Source organism: Zonotrichia albicollis, chromosome 3 (genome assembly GCF_047830755.1).
Source record: "Zonotrichia albicollis isolate bZonAlb1 chromosome 3, bZonAlb1.hap1, whole genome shotgun sequence".
Lineage (NCBI taxonomy): Eukaryota > Metazoa > Chordata > Aves > Passeriformes > Passerellidae > Zonotrichia > Zonotrichia albicollis.
In genome coordinates this window covers 58,570,090-58,590,894 of record NC_133821.1, presented here as the reverse complement: position 1 = coordinate 58,590,894, position 20,805 = coordinate 58,570,090, and the positions used below count along the sequence as shown (strand labels likewise).

The following is a 20,805-nucleotide window of genomic DNA, read 5'->3' as shown; positions in this document are numbered from 1 at the left end:
GGAAAGCAAAGCTCTTCCTGGTTAACACCGCCCCCCAGTGGGCTCGGACTGCTCGCGGGGGATGCTCGCAGTCGTGGGAAATCGGGAATGGAAGTTTTGCTCTTAATGCAAAGCCTTAGTGCCTGTAAAAGGAGCACTTCATACCATTCGTAGTAACAACCCCAAACTGAAGAATCCAGGGGCACCAAGAGAGGCAGCAATATGGCCAGTGCTTTGTGACTACAGAATCCATTTCCTGCAGAACTGTTTATTAGCCATGCTTATTCATAACCGGGGCAGTGCTACACTTACGGTTATTTAATTTAAACTTAAAATATTTTAAGGTATAACATGATTTAATATTTGTAAGAAGATGGTTTGGTGTCTGACTGACTTTCCAGTGTGCCTCTGCAAAGTCTGCCAAAGAAAAGGGATCCTTTGAGAAATTGCTTTACAGTGATTTAGCAATACTTCTGCTCTCTGTCACTCTAAGATTGACTTAACCTCTGAAGTCATAATGCTGGGATCAGATTTTCCTAATGATTCTGCACCATGCAAATAATAGTGTTAATCTAAAAGCTTTATGGCCATACATTTCCACAAAACACTCTTGTATGCAAGCTACAGTTTTTTTGTTTTCAAACTTTATGGCACAGCTGGTTTAGAATACTTATAACTTTCAGGCATCATGATTCAAAGTATGTTCCAGTGTCTCTTTTTGCATGCATTAAACAAGCAAAAGCTATGCTGGCCACAAATATCTGCTGCTTTGCTTTAACTGTACTTAGGCTGACAGAATTTCAGTTTAGGAAAGACCCTTTTGATTTTCAGTAATGTTTGACTGTATGAAAAGAGAAATTGTCTCAACTATTGTACACTGTAGCAACCAGAATTTACATGTAGCAAAATTTTTTTATATTTATGCATTTATGTTTATGAGTATTTGTATCATGCACAGGCTGCATTTTCTAGCAAATTTTTTGTTGTTCTTATAGATAAATGAGCAATGATATAAAAAAAAGCTGAAAAAACCCCCAAAAACATTGCTTCATGTCTTACTTGAATTGTCTGATTTTTTTGAGTTAATCTTTGTACAAAATTCTGATTCAGAGACCTGAATTTGGCACTAGCTGTTTTGCAAGTACTGCTGTCCAAAATATACTGTGTCATGAAAACCCTTGAATTGACAGTTTTGTGTAAGGTTTTTTTTCTACTTACAATGTTAGACAGAAGTTTTCAGCCTGTCTGATAAAGAGCAGGGAAACAGAATCTTTTTCCTTGGCGGCGGACAAGCAGCTCCCGTCAGTGCCTGTGTTCATTTATCAAACTTTAATGGTCCAACCCCTTTCAGGAGTCCAGCCCTGGGATCGTGCCGGGTTCCCCGCAGTCGCCACCACCAGACACTGACTCCCTGGACAAACCCAAGCTGAAAGCTGGCGGCTCGGTGGAGAGCCTGAGGAGTTCCTTAAGCGGTCAGAGCTCAATGAGTAAGTTCAGTTGTAATTGTGTTGCTCCATTTCTGTGGCTTCAGGGAGCAGAGATCTCCACTGTAAGGAGAATCAGAGAAGGTCAAAGCAGAAACAGTGGTTAAAACGTGGAAAGGCTGAAGGGTTAGTCATTAGGGGTTTGCAAAGAACTGTAAGCTCTTTGGTGCAAAGGCAGGGCTTCTTTGCTTTATGTTTATACAGAACCCTGAAAAAATGAAATCCTGCTTTCTATCTGCTGGGTCCTGCTATTACAATATAAATATTCTAATATTAAATTAATGTAATAATTAACCTGTTTACTACTGTTTAAGTAGTAAACAGGCTCATCTTCCACCGGATTTCTCCTGAGGGCTCCAGAAGGGCCTTCCACTCTCCGTTGAGAGAAACCTTGAGTTTCTCTCATCAACTAGTTAAAGGAAGGGTGGTATTTAAAACCTCTCTGGTTTAGACTGTCTCTACAGGAAACAGCCTAAATGGAACACACGTGATGTGAACTTGCTACACTATTCACCAAATTTCTGGACTTGAGAGGGATTCTGGAACCCTCTTGCAGGCTTCAGAGCATATTTTCCTCACAAACGTTTTGTGAGCAAAACTTCCCAGAAATATGTCATCAATCTCTTGTGATGTGCCATAGATGAGATGCTTGTTGAACAGCTTCTCTGTTAAATATTGAGGGGGTGAATTCAGGAAAGCAGGAGTGCAGAGTAGATTTGCTAACTCTCCCATCCACGTGTGTATAAGAAAAAGCAGCATTTGAGGGCTTTTAACTTTGATTACCATGTTTTGTGGAAAGAAGACCCATTTTCTGTCTCGTCTGTTTGTCAAGCTTCTTCACAAAGAAACTTTTTTGTGAACTGATACAATGTCCCTCACACAGGTGGTCAGACAGTTAGTACGACAGATTCCTCAACCAGCAACAGGGAGAGTGTGAAATCAGAAGATGGTGATGATGAAGAGCCTCCTTACAGAGGACCTTTCTGTGGAAGAGCCAGGGTTCACACTGATTTTACTCCGAGTCCTTATGATACAGATTCTCTGAAGCTCAAGGTACCAGCTACATCTGTTTTTAAGGAATCAAAAATTTATTTTGCTAAAATTCTAAATTAAGACCTTTTTACAAAATCTATAGAATTCTTAATCTTTTAATGAATTCGTATCTGTTTTTGAAGGCCTTTAACCTGTCTTCGACATTTAAGATTTCCTTAAATAGCAATCACAGAACTATAGCAAAATGTTATAGACTGTAAGTAACTACTAGTGTTTCTCTGCATCCATGGAAAGAAACTTGTGTCTTTAGTTTCTGGAAAATTAAAGATGTGCCATGAACTCATTTCCATTTTGAAAGGATTTTGCTTAAAAGATTGGAAAAGTACTCTGTCTGCTACAATGAAATAATCCTCAATGGAAAAATTTTCAGAACTCTCGGAAGAAATGTGCATGCACCTGCACACAGTGTCTCTTAAAGGCATTCCAGTCAATATAACTTGTTTTGAGTTAATATTTAAATACTTTGCTAACTGAGTGGTCACCACCCTTTAATTTTTCTGGATATCAGCTCTGATTATTTTTAGTTATGCTGTAGTCAACTCAAACTATCTTACTCCTTACATTCATTACTTAAAATTCCAAGGGCAGCTAATCCCTGTTAAACCAGATGTATGTAAGGTAATCTCTTGAGGCATGCAAAAGCAGTTGCATGTCCATTTCTTTGTTATGGTCAGGAGCACATTAGGAAAAGTAACTTTATCAGTTCCCTCTGCATTGGCTTCCTTTCCTCAGGAGATCTGATTTGAAATTCTGCTCATATACACTGTGTTCTTCTTTGCACAATTTCAGGTAGTTGCAAGCATAGAGACTTTTGTACCAAACAGCACTGATGCTCTACAGAGATGTCAGTGGGTTTGTGAATCTGGACCATTGGGGTCCATTCCAGGATCTTTTGTTGACTTGCTCTGAGGCATATCACCTAATTTCTTTTTCTTCCATTTGTAAAACAAGTTTAATCAGACATCTTTGCAATTGCTGTGGTTAACCTTTTTAAACTGAAGTGTGTTGTCCATCCCATGTACATAGAAATCCAAGTGGGTGCGTTTGCTGAAATACCTGTCAGAAAGCTAAATGGCTTTCTTGCTTCTTTGGTCTGCAGAAAGGTGACATCATTGATATAATCAGCAAGCCCCCCATGGGCACTTGGATGGGTCTGTTGAACAACAAAGTTGGCACCTTCAAATTTATCTATGTGGATGTGCTAAATGAAGAGGAAGAGAAGCCGAAGCGGCCCACCAGGAGACGGCGAAAAAGCAGACCACCCCAGCCCAAGTCAGTTGAGGATCTCTTGGATCGCATCAATTTGAAGGTCCAAATTCTCTCTGTCTCTGCTTACCCTTTCACTTTTTCTGGCAGGAAGGGGACCACGCCTTTGAAGTTGTTAGTTCTGGAAGCTACACACCAGATTCATAATCCTAAGGATTGTCACGCTGCTTAGCAGAATCAGGTCTTAGCTGCAGAATGAAAATAGCTGAAGTGCAGAACTGCCTGTCAGGCTTGATGAAGTGCTGCAGGCTGTGAGTTGTGTACAGTCAGACACTGGAAATTGTTGCACAGTATGACCACAGGCTAGCACACTCCAGAGGCAAGCAAAAAGTGTAAAATAACAACAGTTTTCCTGTCTTTTCAGAGGACATTTTTTCCATGTTTCTATTCAGAAGTGCTTGGGATAAATTGATGTGGCTGTCATTCTCCCTTCATACTTGTCCCCTCATACAGAGCCATGACACGTTGTGCCTTCAGGTAGCATGGTACCCAGGCCATCTAATGCACTGCATTCCAAACACAACAGTATGTGCAGTGTTCTAGTTCTGGCACAGCTACCTCCCTGAACTCAGAGCAGTGCTTATGCAAACTACAATGCTATAATTTTGCTGTTGTGCATTGGTTTGCACTTACTTAACTTACTGCTTTTCTTGCTGGTTGCAAAAATCTCCTTTAGTATCTTTACTGACAAAATAAGTTGAATAAATATGTTGTCTTACCACTCATTTTTTTCCCTTTGTGCAGGAGCACATGCCCACTTTTCTGTTCAATGGTTATGAAGATCTGGATACCTTTAAGCTTTTAGAAGAAGAAGATTTGGATGAACTGAACATCCGAGATCCTGAGCACAGAGCTGTTCTCCTCACAGCAGTGGAACTTCTTCAGGAATATGATAGTACGTGGGATGTTTGAGATTTTCTGTTTTACTAGAGCTCTGCCAAGAACCTTGTGAACCCCTTAAACCAGAAAACTTGTTTCAGGATTTTGATCTTTTTTTTTCCTAATATAGTTATTTCCAGGGTAATCCTGTGTAACGTTAGATTTTTGAGGGATGACGTAAGACTTCTGTTGTTCCGCTGGAATTACTCTGTTCATGTAAGCCTTACCACCCAACTTATTTAATTAATATCAAGTGTAAAACACATAACACTTTAGAATACTGATGCTCAAGAATAAATCATGAGATTACCTACTTAAAGTAGGAGGTTGAGACATAGAGAATAGGAAAGAAGACATTTCCAGATTAGAGGGAAGAGATTAAGATTATCAAGAGTTAAAAAAGTCAAAGCCCAGAGGGCTGTGGAGGAAGTATATTGTGAATTAATTTTATCACATGCTTTTGGTTCTTGGACTGTTAACTGCAGGATTGTAAAGGTAGCTTCAGTTGTGTATATGACAACACAGCAATTTTCAAAGGGAGCAAATATATCAGTCAAGTGCGGAGTGAAAAACAGTGACCCACCTATCTATGTACAACAGTGCAGTTTTGCTCCCTGAACCACGTGGTCTTGGGCAAGTGGTTGCAAAGACAAGGAAAAGTGGAATAAGCCATGGCAGTCAAATGCAAGGGTGTCTTTGCTGCACAGGAGTAAGCAGAGCCTAGCTGCAGCAACCCAAGACAGTTCTGAATTTGCCCTTCATCCCCAAGTGTCAGCAGAAGGTTGATATCCACCAAGCAAAATCAGTGGAATGGATTGTGTGAGGGCATTCGCAGCTGCTTCTGTGCAAATTCCTATGTTTTAGCTTAAACTTCCATAGCAGCTATTTAAACAGCTGTTATTAATTGGGAAATGCTTAATTCAATTACAGCAATATGTGTGGTGAATATCTTTAGACAGTGCTGTGTGGCCTGTGTAGTTTTCTTGTTCATTTCCCAAAGAGGCAATCTACTCTTTCCTTGCCTTCCTCTAGCTACTAATAAAGTTGCAGTTACAGAATTAGTTTCTTTTCACTTATATCAGAGTAGCTTTTTGTCACCTCAGATGAGCTTCTCTTCATTATTTGCAGACCTATTTCGAATGCTAAACTTCCCTGCAGTAATAATTTTCTTCAGGACCCTTCAATTTTGGTTTGCAAACTTGAAGATTTGGTGGTTGGAAAGTACAAATTCCAGCTTCAAATCAGGATGATGAGGAGAAAGAGAAATGGAGACCAGACAGATGGAATCTGGGAGGGGCAACAGCACATAGTTCTACCCCATAATTACCTGTCATGTGCTGAGAGTAGGAATTGGAGTAGCCATTTCTGACATTTCATTGCAGAGGGAAAATTACCACAGCATAAACTATGTACTTGTATGATGACACTGGTTTTCTGTATCTTCAGCTCCAGATTTAGCTTCTTTATGAAAAATGATTCCTGACAAAAATTCTGGGTAAATTCCTGGAATCCAGTGTATGCAAGCTGGATGGACTACACTTGAGTGTTGGCTTTTTACATAGACCAAGGAAGGAAGGATTGGCATCATTAGTCTCCTTCATGTCCCTTCATCCTTTCTTAGGGGACAATATCTCTCTATCTGTCTGCCAGACTCAGTCCCAATCCTTCCTCCAGGTCTTCTGGGAAGGTAATTAAGAGTTAGGATTTTTATTTTTTTCCACTTGACTTGATTCTTTTCAGCTCTTTTGTTCTGCTTTAGGTGTTGGAGGATTTTTTTAAGTCTTAGAAAGGACTTTGACATAAGCATTTTAAATAAATTTCTGTGGTGGTAAGTTGCAGAACTTGGCCCCAAGGCACCTGAGGAGCACAGGAATTCCATTCTGCTTTCACTGTGTACCATGCTGCTCCTTCACACCCTTGCTGAGGCTTTTATTGATAATTTACCAAACAGGGTGAATGTTTCCAACATTTGTGATAGCTTTTCCTACTCTTTTCTGATACAAATAATACAATAGGAAAGATCATAGAATCCTTTAGGTTGGTAAAGACCTTTAGATACACCAAGTCCATTTGAGTCCACCACTAAACCTGTCCCTAAGGGCCACATCTACATGTCTTTGAAATACCTCCAGAGATGGTGACTGAGTCACTGCCCTGGGCAACCTGTTCCAGTACCTGACCACCTTTTCAGTGAAAAAATTTTTCTTAATTCACAAACTAAGCGTCCCCTGGCACAACATGATGCCGTTTCCTTTAGTTCTATTGTTTGTTGCATGGCAGAAGAGGCTGACCCCCACCTACCTACAACAGTGCAATTCTAGAGGACATTTAGATCTCCCCTGAGCCTCTTCTTCTCCACGCTCAACACCCTCATCTCCCTCAACCACTCCGCATAAGGCTTGTGCTGCAGACCCTTCACCAGCTGTGTTGCTCTTCTCTGAACGCACAAGATAATGGGGTTTGAAATGGAAGGTTGAGAAGTTCAGCTGCATTTTCTGTTTGCCTGTTTTTCACTGTGTTCTCACATCCTCTAGGTAACAGCGACCAGTCAGGATCTCAGGAGAAACTTCTCATTGAAGGCCAAGGCCTAAGCGGATGCTCTCCTCGGGATTCTGGCTGCTATGAAAGCAGTGAAAACCTGGAGAATGGTAATGGTGACAGCAATGAGCCTTACAGTTCCTGCAGTCTTTTCTTTTTAGAAGATATCTTCGTATACTTTTGCTCCTGTCCCTAGCTAACACAAGCTACTTCCTACTTGACTTTGTGCTTTGCTCTGACTACTACCTCTTTCCCTCTTGGCTTGAGACATTGGTTTTCATTGGTTTTTACTGTTTTCTGTAAAACTCTGCCTTCACTGCAAATAGCCTTCCAAAGGGGCCGATGCAAAACCAGTCTTCATGCACTTTCTTGCTCTCTGTTTTGCCATTGTGAATAGTTTGCTGCTCATTTAAAAGAAGAAATAACTATATTGGCAAATAATTAAAAAGATCATAAACAGGGTGTTTTTAAAAAATCCTATGTAAACTAGTAAACTTTATTAAAAGATGAACATCATTATTTATATACTAAGATTAGAGACAAAGAAAAAAATGTACATCTTTTGAGGTATTTCGGGGGGGCCTGTCAAACCACTTCGTACAATGAGCATAGGGTATCAGTTCTAACTGTAGGACACAGTACTTCTACACTGAACAAGGTTTATGTGAGCTAAACCTCAAATCTCTGCCATTTGGAGAGTAGGAAGGATATTAAATATTTTGGATGTATTTTACTTTACAGATAACAGTTACTAATAAAGCTGAAGGTCAAATCAAATCTATGCTTGGAATAGCATTGAGTTCTTCTACACTTAGAATTAAAAAAAAGGGAATAAATAATTTTGTTTCAGAAGCATTTGACAGGGATCTCTTATTATGCTTCAGATTTTATTTTTAATGGTGGATTTATTTGTTCCTAGGTAAAACTCGAAGGACCTGTCTTCCACCCTCTAAATCAGCAATTGAGCATAGCTTTAGGGATTTCAGCAGAAACCAGCTATCAAATTATCCCACTCTTCCACTGAGCAAGTCAATAGAAACTCTGCAGCCAGGGGAAAAAGAGAGCCGGCTGGGTTGTGCACATCGTGCTCTGAAGAGCTCTGTCAAGCCTCCAGCCATCATGGCTCTGAAGAAGAACCGCAGAAGTTTACCAGTAGCTGTGTGTCGAAGCTATGAAACTCTGGATGGCCCCCAGGGTGTAGATACATGGCCAAGATCCCACTCACTGGATGATCTCCAGGGAGAACCCAATACCAACTTACAGGACGCTAACAAGAAAATAGGTTCTTTTCCTCAGGATTCACTGGATACAGCTAAAAAGGCAACTGGCTCTGCCTTGCTGCCTCAGTCTCATGGAGGCAGCTGTAAGATAGATGATGTCATGGCTAAGCAAGGCAAAGGGGCTGCTAATTCTCAGAAGGGAAGAGCTAAGGAATTGAACTGCTCTGTAATGGAGACTGCAGGTGGAAAGCCTGCTCCATTCCCCCTGAAAAACTGTGACGCTCAGCCTGCCTTAGTGATGCATCATGCAACAAGGACACCTCTGGAAATACAGAGTAAAGGTTTTCATGACCTTGCACGGGCTGATTATGCTCCAGTCCTTAAGGGAGGTCTAGAAGCTGAGCAAAAAAGCACAAACGAGGCAAGAATGCAACCAAAAAATCCCTCTCAGCCACCACCTGTCCCTGCCAAAAAATGCCGAGAACGCCTTTCTAATGGATTATATCATCCTCCCACGACCACAAGTGGAAACCACTCAAATTTAGAAGCACCATGTTTGCCAGTAAAAAAGACAAGCTCATCCACTCCCATTGATTGTCATGGAGTACCTGTCCACAGGACCTCTTCTGAACAGGAGCCCAGTAGCCCTCCTAGCCCGCTGCCACCCTGGCTGTCGGAGCTCCCAGAGACTGCTAGTGTTCAGCAGCATGTGGTAAAGCTTGGTCCGGCATCAGCAAGGAAAGTCTCATGCAGCAGAGGAATGGATCTGGAAATGGTGATAGAAAACAAGCTGCAGTCTGAAGACATCGATCTTACTGAAGAACCATACTCAGACAAGGTAAGTGGTGATCACTGCAGTGGTTTTACTCTGCTAGCATTCCAAGGGATAGTCTGTCATTCATTGTATCTGTCATTTTTTGTGGGTAACTGGCCAAGATAAACCAACAATCATGGGGACATTAGACATTCTACAGCTCTTGTTTGTCTTTGCTATCAGACTTTATGACTAAAGTAGTTCTTGTGTTGTAGGACTCAGAAATCATCTTTTCAGACCACTGGTGCCTTGGTGGCACTGGACATGGGAATGTGTCTTTCTCTGCTAATGTGGGGGAATAGAGCTGAAAAAGGAAGTAATGATTAGATTTTATGTTTCCAAGAAACTCTGAATTGATAGCATCATTTAGTATATCTTTTTGTTGGGGGGGGGAAGGAAGGAATATTTTAGGGATTGCTTTTTTAGTTTTCCTGGAACCTTGAGGAAAGCTCCTTCTTGCTCCCATCCTACACTTCTCTTTCTGTTGCATTGGTTGGTCTGTATAGCTACGCTTCTTTAATCTGTCCTCTCTCCTTTGTGTCTGGCTGGGAACATTCAGCACGGTCGCTGTGGCATTCCTGAGGCTTTGGTACAGAGGTACTCTGAAGATTTAGAGCAGCCTGAAAAGGATGTGGCTACAAACATGGACCAAATCCGAGTAAAGCAGCTGAGGAAGCAGCATCGCATGGCAGTGAGTATTTCCATAAAGCAGATTTTCTCCTTTCTGAGCAGACTGTTAAAAGGACTGGCTGGTAGCAAAGGGAGATACTTGAGAAGTAAGTACTCCTTATATTCATCCAGCAGGTACAAGATAGGTAGAAGTACTGCTGGGGCAGGAGGTACCTCCCCCAGTCCCAAAGGAGGATAGTCAGTAGTTGAAAGTGGATAGCATTCTCTTGACCAAATAATGATCTTAAAAGTCTAAGCAGACTGCAAGCAGTGGTAACAAAGACTTGCTCACTAAGGATGGCATGTAGTAAATGCTTCTGTATTAAAATTTGAAAGGCTTTACACTCCTTTTTCATTTTTTAACCTGCTCTAGTGTTCACTTCTCCTTAGCAAGAGCAGAAGGGAGAAACCATCAAAAAACTTTAATGACTTCTTCTGAGAGAACTTGTCTGTCTGAGGAGGTAATAGACAAAATTGGTATTCTCTTGCCTTACTGAGAAATTAAATGCATCACTCTGAAAAGTCTTATTACTGGGTATTCTTTACTGATCTCAGACTGATTCAGAATGGTACATGAAGGTCAGCCAAGCAGCTGGATACTGCCCACTGCGTCTTATATTGCCAAAATTGTTGTCAGTGTTCCTGGCCAAGGGATCTGAGCCTTTCAGCCCACACCACTCTCATACTGACAAATGTGACATGAGAAAAGTTAGAACATCTGCTATGAAATTCTACCAGTTTGGAAGAGAAAACAAACAAACAAAAAAAAAAGACTTGTAAAACAAGCAGATGTGTTTAACATTAAGGGTTCTTTGTTCTTTTTTTTCACTCCCCAGATTCCAAGTGGAGGACTCACAGAAATTTGCCGTAAACCGGTATCCCCAGGACTCATCACCTCTGTGTCTGACTGGCTGATTTCCATTGGTCTGCCTATGTATTCCAGCCTGCTCACAGAAGCAGGATTCAACACACTGAGCAAAGTGCCTTCTCTGTCACAAACTTGCCTTCAAAAAGCTGGCATCACAGAGGAAAGGCACATAAGCAAGCTCCTGGCAGCAGCAAGACTCTTCAAACCTCTTGATCCAGAGGCAATTTAACATGCTCCATAGGGTGACATTGCCTGGTCGAGAATCCACTGCTTCTTCCTGCACCAGTACCACTCTAATCACTTCACATAGCTAAAGGGATCAAGGAATTGGCTCCCCAGGACAGGCAGATATCTTCTTCAAAAGATATGAAAGTATTTGGCCACTGAAGGAGAAGAGAGGCAACCACCAGGTAACATAGATGTGGTACTTCCCTCCCCCCTCACTCCCATCTAAAGTATTCCTATTTCATAAACTGCACAGGGTTGGCCTAAGAATCAGACAGGTTCACAGAATTAAGGGACCCTTGCACATTTTCCTCAAGTTTGTGATAGTGATACTAGTAACAGGTCTTTTGTACATCTAGGTTCCAGGTACCTGAAATCAGTTCTAAAGACCAGGTACAAATCAAGGTGCAAATTCCAGTAGAAGCTGTTTGGCAAATGTCTTCTGTTTATTACAGCAGTCTAGAGCTAAACACAAAGCCCTCCCCAATCATCTTTGCTGTTGCTTGGTGTAGGTCCCAGTTGCTACGAAGCCTTTAGCTAGGCTGAAGTTGATGGACTGAAATTAGTTTTCAGTGTGGTCCATCTCTGTCACTTCAATGCAACTAACCCACGGAGAGTCAGAAAGCTTCTTTTTATTTGTACAGAGCTGAGATAATTTTTATAACTGCTTTCTAGCAATCAGCTTTTTATTTGCCTTAAAATAAGCTTTTAAGCAGTTACCTAGTGTTCACTTTACCTGTTTTCACATTTTCCAAGCCTTGTTTCAACCTGTCACACTTAAGTTGCATTTAAGGTGATTTCCAGCTGAAGTAGCTTCTATAAAATGCCTCATCATAACATCTCCTGTACTGTAGAGGTGCTTTTATAAATGCAGGGATATGCTAGGTTTCAGTTGTCAGGTTAACTCCTTGTTCACTACAGTTTGCATTTACTGTTGTTACTAAACTGTTCCAAGATATACTGCCTTGTATATATGTAACTGCTTTTCATTTTAATCATATTCTGTGTACTGTGTTATATTGTCAATCATTATGCAGCAGCTTTGACTTGGTATCCTGACCATATTGATTCCAAACAGTGGGTTTCTGCAAATGAAAATTCACTTGCATTGAAAAAGCAAATTGTGTCCCATAGAAATCATTAGACCCAGTAATTCCATGGCATGGACAAGAAAATTCCCAGATAGTCTTATGAATAACACTGTGATTTTTAGAACACACCACTGCATTAATATTACCTCTCGCTGGAAAAGAGCATTGTTCTGGCAAATGTGATGAACCGTTTCTCATGACGCAATGATATTTTTCTGCCTCCATGTGAAATGTTCCAGTCGCATATGTGACCAATGACAGATTTTATTTTTCTATATTGGGTACATGTTTTATATACCAAATACAAATGATCATGAATAGCACATAACCAGATTTTTCTTTGGGGTCTAAATGTGGTGTGTCCTTCAGCTTCTTGTAGGGCAAATGCTCTGTGGAAGACAGAGTAAGCTTAGTCTGGCAGTTAAAGGGAGATAGAATAGAAACCTGCACACAGGGATGTGTGGTTGTCTCCAGTATCTGTTCTGACATCAATTTACTGTATAAAACCAGACAAGGCACTTCACTGTTTGGTGCTCCAATTATCCCAGTCTCATACTGGGATATCCCAGCTCATACTGAGCTAATGACTTATGATAAAATGCTGTCAGATTGATGAATGAAAGATTGTGGTTACTCCATGATTCTTTACTATATCTGACCCTTCACAGTCATGTTTTAAGTGGATGCATTTTACTACATATGATAACTAATTTGCCTTCTGGTAGAATTGATAGCTGTTAGGTTTACTCCCCACATTTCATACTTCACCAGTGTCTACTCATGCCATCATATGAAGGCAACTAATTCACTGATGCAACCTGAAGTTGTTCTCAAGCAAAGCTCTAATATTCTTCTTGGTGTCTGATAAGCAGCATGTTCTCATATGACAGAATCAGGAGAGACAGAGCAGACACATGTTTTGACAGCTGGTGAAAATCTGTGCAGCCTTGCCTCAAGTCCCATGTGCAGTTTTGGGCACAAGAGTATAAAAATTACATTACGCTATTGGGGAGCATCCAAAGGAGAGCCACAAGGATGGTGAAGGGTCTGGAGGGGAAGCTTTGTGAGAAGCAGCTGAGTCTGTTCAGCCTGGAGGAAACTGAGGGGATACCTCGTTGCACATCCTCATGAGAGGAAGCAGAGGGGCAGGTACTGATCTCTTCACTCTGGTGACCAGGGACAGGACCCAAGGGAATGGCCTGAAGCTGTGTCAGGGGAGGTTTAGGTTGGCTATCAGGAAAAGGTACTTCATCCAGAGGACGGTTGGGCACTGGAACAGGCTCCCCAGGGAAGTGGTCACTGCTCCAAGCCTGTCTGAGTTCAAAAGATGTTTGGACAATGCTCTCTGGTACATGGTGTGACTCTTGGGGATGGTGCTGTGCAGGACCAGAAGTTGGACTTGATGGGTTCCCTTTTGTAGCTCAGTATATTTTATGATTCTAAAAGATTTTTTTTAATTGATTTTTTAATAATTTTTTTTCTCTTGTTCTTCTCTGAGTCTTACATGGTGACTATCAGTAAGCAGGAGATGGAAAGAGTATTGAGACTTCCTGGGATTGCTAGCAGGGACCAGAACAGAGTAGAAGTTAGTGGACAGCAGTTATATTACAGCGAGGGAAAAGTCCATGCTGACTATAGCAATAAAAAAAGGAAACAAATTTCCTTGTGTTGCAGGGAAGACAAGTCATATAATAAAGCTCTCCCATATTAATCACTCCCCCCTCTCTTAATAACAGAAGGAGAATTATGGGAATAAGCTGAAACTCTTTGCCAAACTCTCTTTGTAAATCCATTCTTTTTTAATGATTATGTGACCCAAGGAAACCAAATCACACCCATCAGGACTGGAGTGAGTAGTTTGAGATTTATGAGTTTTAATATTTGTTTTGTTTTCTTTTATAGACTGTGCTTTGTAGTCTTACTTGAATTACAATTTTAGTTTATATTCTAATAAAAAAAAAGCCTTAAGCTTCTCAGTGTTTGAGCTTCCCTGCTGTGGTTTCAGTGACCTATGGCATTCCCCAAGCAGCTGAGGTGGTGCATTGTGAGAGCCATAACCTCTTGCATCTTCTTGCAACCTTCAATGCTCTAAGCAAAAGTTCACTCATTAACTCTTGGAAATCACAGAAGAAACCTGCTGCTGGAATCTTAATCTGCTCTACTCAGGCTCACCATATTAAGTATCTATCCATTGTATCTTAGTAACCCAAACAGCTATTTAACAATAGAAGCAGCAAGCCCAAAATATTACCAAATGCCATCATAATCATATGCTTTGATCAATAACCTGCTGTTGCTACCCAGGTGGCAATTCCCTGTGCTCTTCTATGAGCCTGGCTGTGGATGCAGACTGGGAGCATGATCAGAAGCATTAAACATTGCATTATGCAAACAGGCCATCATGTCTAAGAGCAGCAATAGTGGTCGATTCACCAAGTCACAGCTGTGCAGTTGTACTGTATTATTTTTAGAATAAATAATACTTTCAGTCCAAGATACTTTTAGCATTAATTGACACCCTTTGGGGAATCAAAACTGTTAAGCAAGTTATGTAACAACTAACAAAGTTGCACTTTCTGTATATGAAATCAATATTTAAATAACTTATTTTTCTCCATTTGCTGTTCTTAAATGATGTAAGTAGCTGTAATATACCAGTACTCAATACGTCCTGCAGTTTGCTTCAACCCAAGAAAGCTGTGTATTGTAAAGAAAAAAAAAACATAAACAAAATATGAATGTGTAAAGATTATTGTGCTGTTTCATTTAGCAAAAAAAATGGTTGACAAAAGGGTTTTCCTGTGTATCAAAACTTGTCTATAATTATATGTCATACTGTTCATAGATAAAAAGTAAATAAATTTCCATGGTCTCTCTCTTTTTTTTGTTTTGGTTTTTCTTTTTTGTTTTTTTTTCTTTTGTTGTTGTTTTTATTTTTGCTAACAGATCCTCTATTTAATGCTTATGCAGTGATGTCCAGTGATGTAATTTTTTTTCTTATTTCTTTGGCCCTCAACCTGTAGCATACCAAGCCTCTAGTTCCTCTCCTTGTTAACCACTCTCAACACATTTACAGGAGGAGGAAAAGGTTTTAAAAATTTAAAATATTAAAAGCCCAGGTAATTCAGGACTAGAAGCAGCTGTTAAATTATATGATGTGAATTAGCACAGTCCAAACTTTGTCTGTTATATCCTGTGAATGTCCAGCTGCTGGGCTCAGTGAGATATGTATGAGAAGCCTCCCAGGTCTCCCCTTGAGAGCTTTACCACTTTGCAGTGGAATAATTAATAACTGGTGAACCCAGAGGAAGGGCCCATGAATACAATGCTGTGGAACTGTAGTTACAGCTCTTGCCTGCAAGAAATTATTTCAAACCTGGTTTGCAAATGCAGCTCTGCTTTGTTTGGCTGGTGAGGTGCTGGAACTCCTGAGCAACCAGGTAATGTCTCCAGTCTGGAATACGATGCCAGTGCCCAGGGTTGGGGGCAGAGGAGCCTTGGGACATAACTCTTGGCATTTCCTTCCAGCTCACTTGAGTAACTCCTTGCTGACTATTTTCCATTTGTTAAATTTGTTGTGTAATTAATGGATATGCCTAGCTGCCTAACAGCGTGCGGCCAGCTCCTCATGGCAACGGCTTGAAGTTAATCCTTTGTGAATTGAGCCCCAAGGAACGAGGGGAACTGTGCGCGAGTTGCCGTTAACCGGAAGCTGAACTCAGGAAAGACACAAAGCGGAAAACAAAACAATCTTTTGGGCTGGATCCAGACAGCTGAATCCTCGTCCCCCCCGGGCAGCACTCCCCGCGGAGCTGCGGGACGTGGCGAGCGGCCGGCGGCCATGAGGGGATGAGGGCCCTGCGCGGCCCTGAAGGGGCGAGGGCCCTGCGCGGCCAAGAGGAGGAGTGAGGGCATCGCGCGGCCCTGAGGGCGCTCGGGCGGCGGAGGGCGCCGCGCCGCCGGGACCCGCTGTTTCCAAGGGTCTCTCAAGTAACAAAACAGAAATAAAAACAAAACAAACGCTGCACAACATGAAAAACCATGACGCTTGCCATTTCTGCAGCTGGAGGGAGTATTGCTTCCCTGCCAAGATTGCTGTGGTCCAGGATTGCGTTGGGAGAAGCTGAAACACAAAGCCCCCATCTATTGCTTTCAGCGTTTTGCTGCTGTGTTTGATCCAAATGTGTGCTAACCACAGTAGCTGCTGCCAAAACCAAACACCACCACCCCCCAACACATACATACCGATCCTGATTCTAAAAGTTCTCTTTCCACATGTGTTTGCACCAGAAAATGAGATGTGGGAGAAACGTGCTAAAAATTCTTGCTGCTAATACTTAGAAAAAGAAACTTTATGCTTGAGCAGAGGGTTCATGTGTAAGCCCCCAGAGACTTAAAAGCTATGAATGTAATGTCACATGTACCACCAGAGCTACCTCAGGAGTCCACTAAAGGATGATCCTTTAACTTTCCAGAAGCAGTACAAAACAAATGGTGTGACTCTTGGGGATGGCGCTGTGCAGGGATGGGAGTCTGACTCGATGATCGTTGTGGGTCCCATCCAACTCAGCATATTCTGTGATTCTGTGATTCTTACTAGTTCTTAGCCTTGCTGTTTTTCAGGCACTGCAGTCTTTCATAGCATAAATGGACATGATTATTTGTTTCCTTCAGTTCTGTAACACAAGTAGTCTGTGCTGAGCTTGTGCCTGCAGGAGTTGGCTTTCAGGCATACTGGCACTGTTGAAGTCCCAAAGCTCGGATATTACCGAGATTCTGTCATTTCCAGTGGGCTTGGGCCTCTCTCCAAGCAGAAGAATTTTTGCACATGTAAATGGACTTAGTAATATTCTACACCAAAACGACCCCAAGGCCTCTTTAAAAACTTTTCAGGACATTTATTGAATTAGTATTCTTCCAAAGAGAAGCAGATGAGAACAAAGCCATAGGTCTTACTTGAAAGAAATACTGTTTCTTGGCCTGCTGCCGTTGAAGTCCATGGAAAATATAGGTGCCTATGGTCAAACAGAAAGATGCCTGATGTGATTAGCTGCTTCCAAGACTGGACAGGTTTGAGTAGGAGAGAAAGGTAAGTTTGGATTACAGTTTCATTCTCCAAACCTTGCTGTTAATGAATTTGGTTAAGTTTGCCATCTCTAAGATGAATCCTGCATAGCCTTGGAGATTCTGGACTTGGCTGGCCAAAGGTGGATCCATTCCAGGTAGGCAGAGACCTTTGCATCCTTGACAAGTTCTACCTTCCTTATGCTACTATGCATATGCTATTCTGAAATTCCCACAAGCTGCATTTTTTCATTTAGCCACAAATTGGATACACAGGTTTGCAAGTTTGTGAGAATAAGCCTGGTGTTTATGTCCCCAAATCCTGTCTTAAGAGGACACCCTTGTGAATTAGACTATCAATCTACTGCTTTTTTTTATTTTTCTGTCTTTAGCTCCACTAAAGACATTTTCTGTCTTTAACTCCTATGGTAATGAATACTCCCTGGGTACTAAAAATGGAAGATACAATTTTTTATTTTATTTTTTACATTTTACTGAAGCATGACTAAACTGTTAATACTAGAACTCACTTTTAAAATTCTGATTTAAGTGGTTCCATTTGCACTTAGCCAAACAAAAAAAACCTACCACTGTTTCTCTGCCTCGAAGAGTGGAACTCGATTCTCTCCAGCAAGTTCAGTGTTAATTAAAAAACCTATGCAATGCCACCTCAGCCCTGTGGTGAGCTGTTCCTGTACATCACTAGCAGTGTGACAGCAGCCTCTCTTCCATCCTGATGTCCTGAGTCCCCACTGGAACAAGCTTGGTAGTGACAGATAAGGTTAGTTCAACTTGCAGGAGTGTTCAGGTCCTAGCAATCCTACAGAGACAAAGAAAAAAGAATTTGCAAAGTCCTGCTGACCACCTAGTATACTCTGAGGTATAAGCAATTTTATAGCTGGCACTGTCTGTCTGAAACCAGGATGAGTGACACTTCTGAGCACACGGGGACTGCAGGCAAGCACTACATACCTTTTTGTTTTCTTTTAGCAGCACTGAATTGCCTGTCATCCAGAGGAGCTGCTGCATGAGTGAGCAGCTCCCATTTGCTGATATTGAGAAGCAGGATTGCCCCCCTGGTGCCTCCCACTGCGATCAGATCTGCTGCTGTTACAGAGCAGCACAGGCTGCACTTCCTTATGAACATCAAAGCATGAGCATCACAGAAGCATAGAAGGTGTTTTGGATTTGGAGCAGTTTCTGCAATTTCTGGAGAGCAGAAGAATGGCTTAGATGAATTCAATTACACAAAAAAAAAGTGCTTATGTGCTTTATAAAGTCATCTAATGAAATCAGAGATGAGAGGCTCTCTCAATTCATTAAACCAGTTCCTTTTGAAAGAGACTTTTTTTTGGATTTAGAGCATGCCTTGGGACCAATTGCTGACTTATCAGTTTTTTTCTCATCAGCCTGATGACAAAGTAAGGAAAAATTTCAGGGTGCTTTCTAATACACATGCGAGCATCAGTCAAAAACTTGCTTTTTGGCCCACAGGAAACCTCTGGAAAGCAATCAAAAACTTGTTTGTTTTCTTTTTTTCTTTTGTGTCTATTTTAGCAGTTTCAACAGTTGAGTTTTGCTTCAGGAATATGGGAAGCTTCTACCTGAGTCTGTGAGGATTCATGGAAAGTCACATCACAAGCAATGGCCCAAGCTTCCATGCATGTCTGTGTGTAGATATATCTCCCCTGGGGCTGGCAGGTGTCTGCAACACAGTGTTTAACCTTCCAGGCCAAGCTTCAGTTGTTTCATGCCCAGGAATACATAAATTTCTCTACGCTTGTCTGCATACACAGTAGACCAAGATTCAGCCTCACTCCTTGCATCTTTGTGGGCTGCATTCTACTGCCTTCTCCTGTCATGTTATGTGTTTGGCCTGTGAGAAGACCAAAGCCAAGGTTTTTTCAAGTCTGGTCATTGTCTGGTGCTCACTTAGGAGTGTCCCCAAGCAAAAGTGGCTCATAGTGCCTTGTGTAAGCAGCCCAAGAGATATAAATGGCCTGGTGAAAACACAATTAACATGACACTGATCTGGTGATTACCTCCTTAGAGCCTCACAAAGATCCTGGGTATAACACAGAAAAGGAGGGGGAAAAAAGCAGTGAGCTGGAGACCCTCCATGCTGGGTCTGCTCCAACTATTTCTGCTCCTTTTTCCAGGTGTATCTACTTTGCTGAGAACTTTTGTAAAGTTCTGTGAAATCAAGACGCTATTTAGCAAAGAGAAACTCAATGCAATCAGGTAATTGAGAGAGCATCCGTAACAGATGCACTCTTTAATTCTAAGAAATACCGCTTTTACTGATAGCAATGAGTTCTGAAGCACAAGTAGTGAAAGGCCCAGGAAAGCAGGAAACTTTGGTGGCTAACAGTGAAATCCTACAGATGTTGTCTTCTGGATGTAAGTGAAGTAAATCTAGATAAATCCTACTTAGAGAGAACTGCAAAGACCTGTCAGGTTGCACCCTGAAGCTTGTGCAAGGTTTTCACAATGCCAGAGTAGGAAACATCTGACTTCTCTTACTTGCTTTCAGTTATTTCCAATATCAGCCCCAAAGGGTTCCTTACCTCTGATTAATCCTGCATGTGCTATGGAATAACATTTAAAGGCTGTGCCTCTCTTCTTCCTTCGTGCCCTCCTAAGGTGTGCATGAGCCGCCCGGGCACAGCAGTCCCTCCAAGCAGCCACAGAGAAAATCCATCGCTATAGTATTCCTGGCATGTGTTTGCTCTGGGTGCATGAAGGGCACAGGAGGAAGGCAAAGAGATCAGCCAGCTCATGGAACACCTGAAGTGGTACGGAGATTTATTGGGAGAGACAGGAGAGAAAGAAGGAAGGGCTGCATGAAGAAATTAGGGCAAAACAAATGAATACCTTAAAAACAAGAGCAGCATTTATTAGTTTCTGGGAACACAGAGCTCTCACATTCTCAGGTGTTTATTTGGCGTGAACAAGCTGAGGTTGGTCCTTGCCTTCTTATGGATTACTAAGGTAGTATCAGCAAATGTATTTTAAAGGAGAAACTACGTTAAAATATATAAAGAATTTCAGGACAAGTAGAAACTTCTCCTTTAATTCCACTTCTGCGAGCTACATACTGCTCTCCCCCGGAAGAGGCAACGCTTCGCTCACGAACATTTCCACTGGACAACGAGACACATAAAGCCCACCACGTATGGATACACACACACAAAAAAAAAAAAAAAAAAAAAAAAGAGAAAAAAAATTTTTTTCAAAGTCAAAGCCACCCCAAGGCAGGCCATATGCCATCAGTTGCAGGCACATGCAGCAAACCTTGCCAAAACTGATCCCCGCTGAAGGCCAAAACTGAAAAGAAGGACTTACAAACATGCTGGAATGGAGATACCATTAAAGGGATAACAAATGGAAGAGAAAAAAAAAAATTGGGGGAATTTTGGACATTTACTGACTATATGAAAATGGACCGGGATTATATCAGGAGCACAAGAAAGGACCAGAAGATGACAAAACTAAGCTCACAGATGTTGCAAAGGCAGAGGAAAAAGTCAAGGAGGAAGACACAACTTGGAGGGGAAGATATGAGGGATGTGGCATGGATACTTAAAAAAAAAAAAAATATTTTTAAAGTCAAAGCCATCCCAAGGCAGGCCAAATGCCATCAGTTGCAGGCACA

At 41.5% G+C, this 20,805-nt stretch overlaps 1 protein-coding gene across 8 annotated transcripts in view; it reads left to right on the top strand.

Annotated features, from left to right (window-relative positions):
* LOC102070476 (SAM and SH3 domain-containing protein 1) overlaps positions 1-13,534 on the top strand; it is a 525,772-nt gene extending 512,238 nt beyond the window's left edge. For all 8 annotated transcript variants that reach the window (XM_014268593.3, XM_014268596.3, XM_014268592.3 and 5 more), the window contains 8 exons: positions 1,331-1,466; positions 2,347-2,516; positions 3,616-3,825; positions 4,527-4,677; positions 7,196-7,309; positions 8,119-9,257; positions 9,793-9,924; positions 10,739-13,534. In XM_014268593.3, the coding sequence (XP_014124068.1) occupies positions 1,331-1,466; positions 2,347-2,516; positions 3,616-3,825; positions 4,527-4,677; positions 7,196-7,309; positions 8,119-9,257; positions 9,793-9,924; positions 10,739-10,999 (2,313 nt within the window). In that variant the 3' untranslated portion in view covers positions 11,000-13,534. The remainder of the gene's footprint in view (positions 1-1,330; positions 1,467-2,346; positions 2,517-3,615; positions 3,826-4,526; positions 4,678-7,195; positions 7,310-8,118; positions 9,258-9,792; positions 9,925-10,738) is intronic.
* Positions 13,535-20,805: the final 7,271 nt, after the last annotated feature.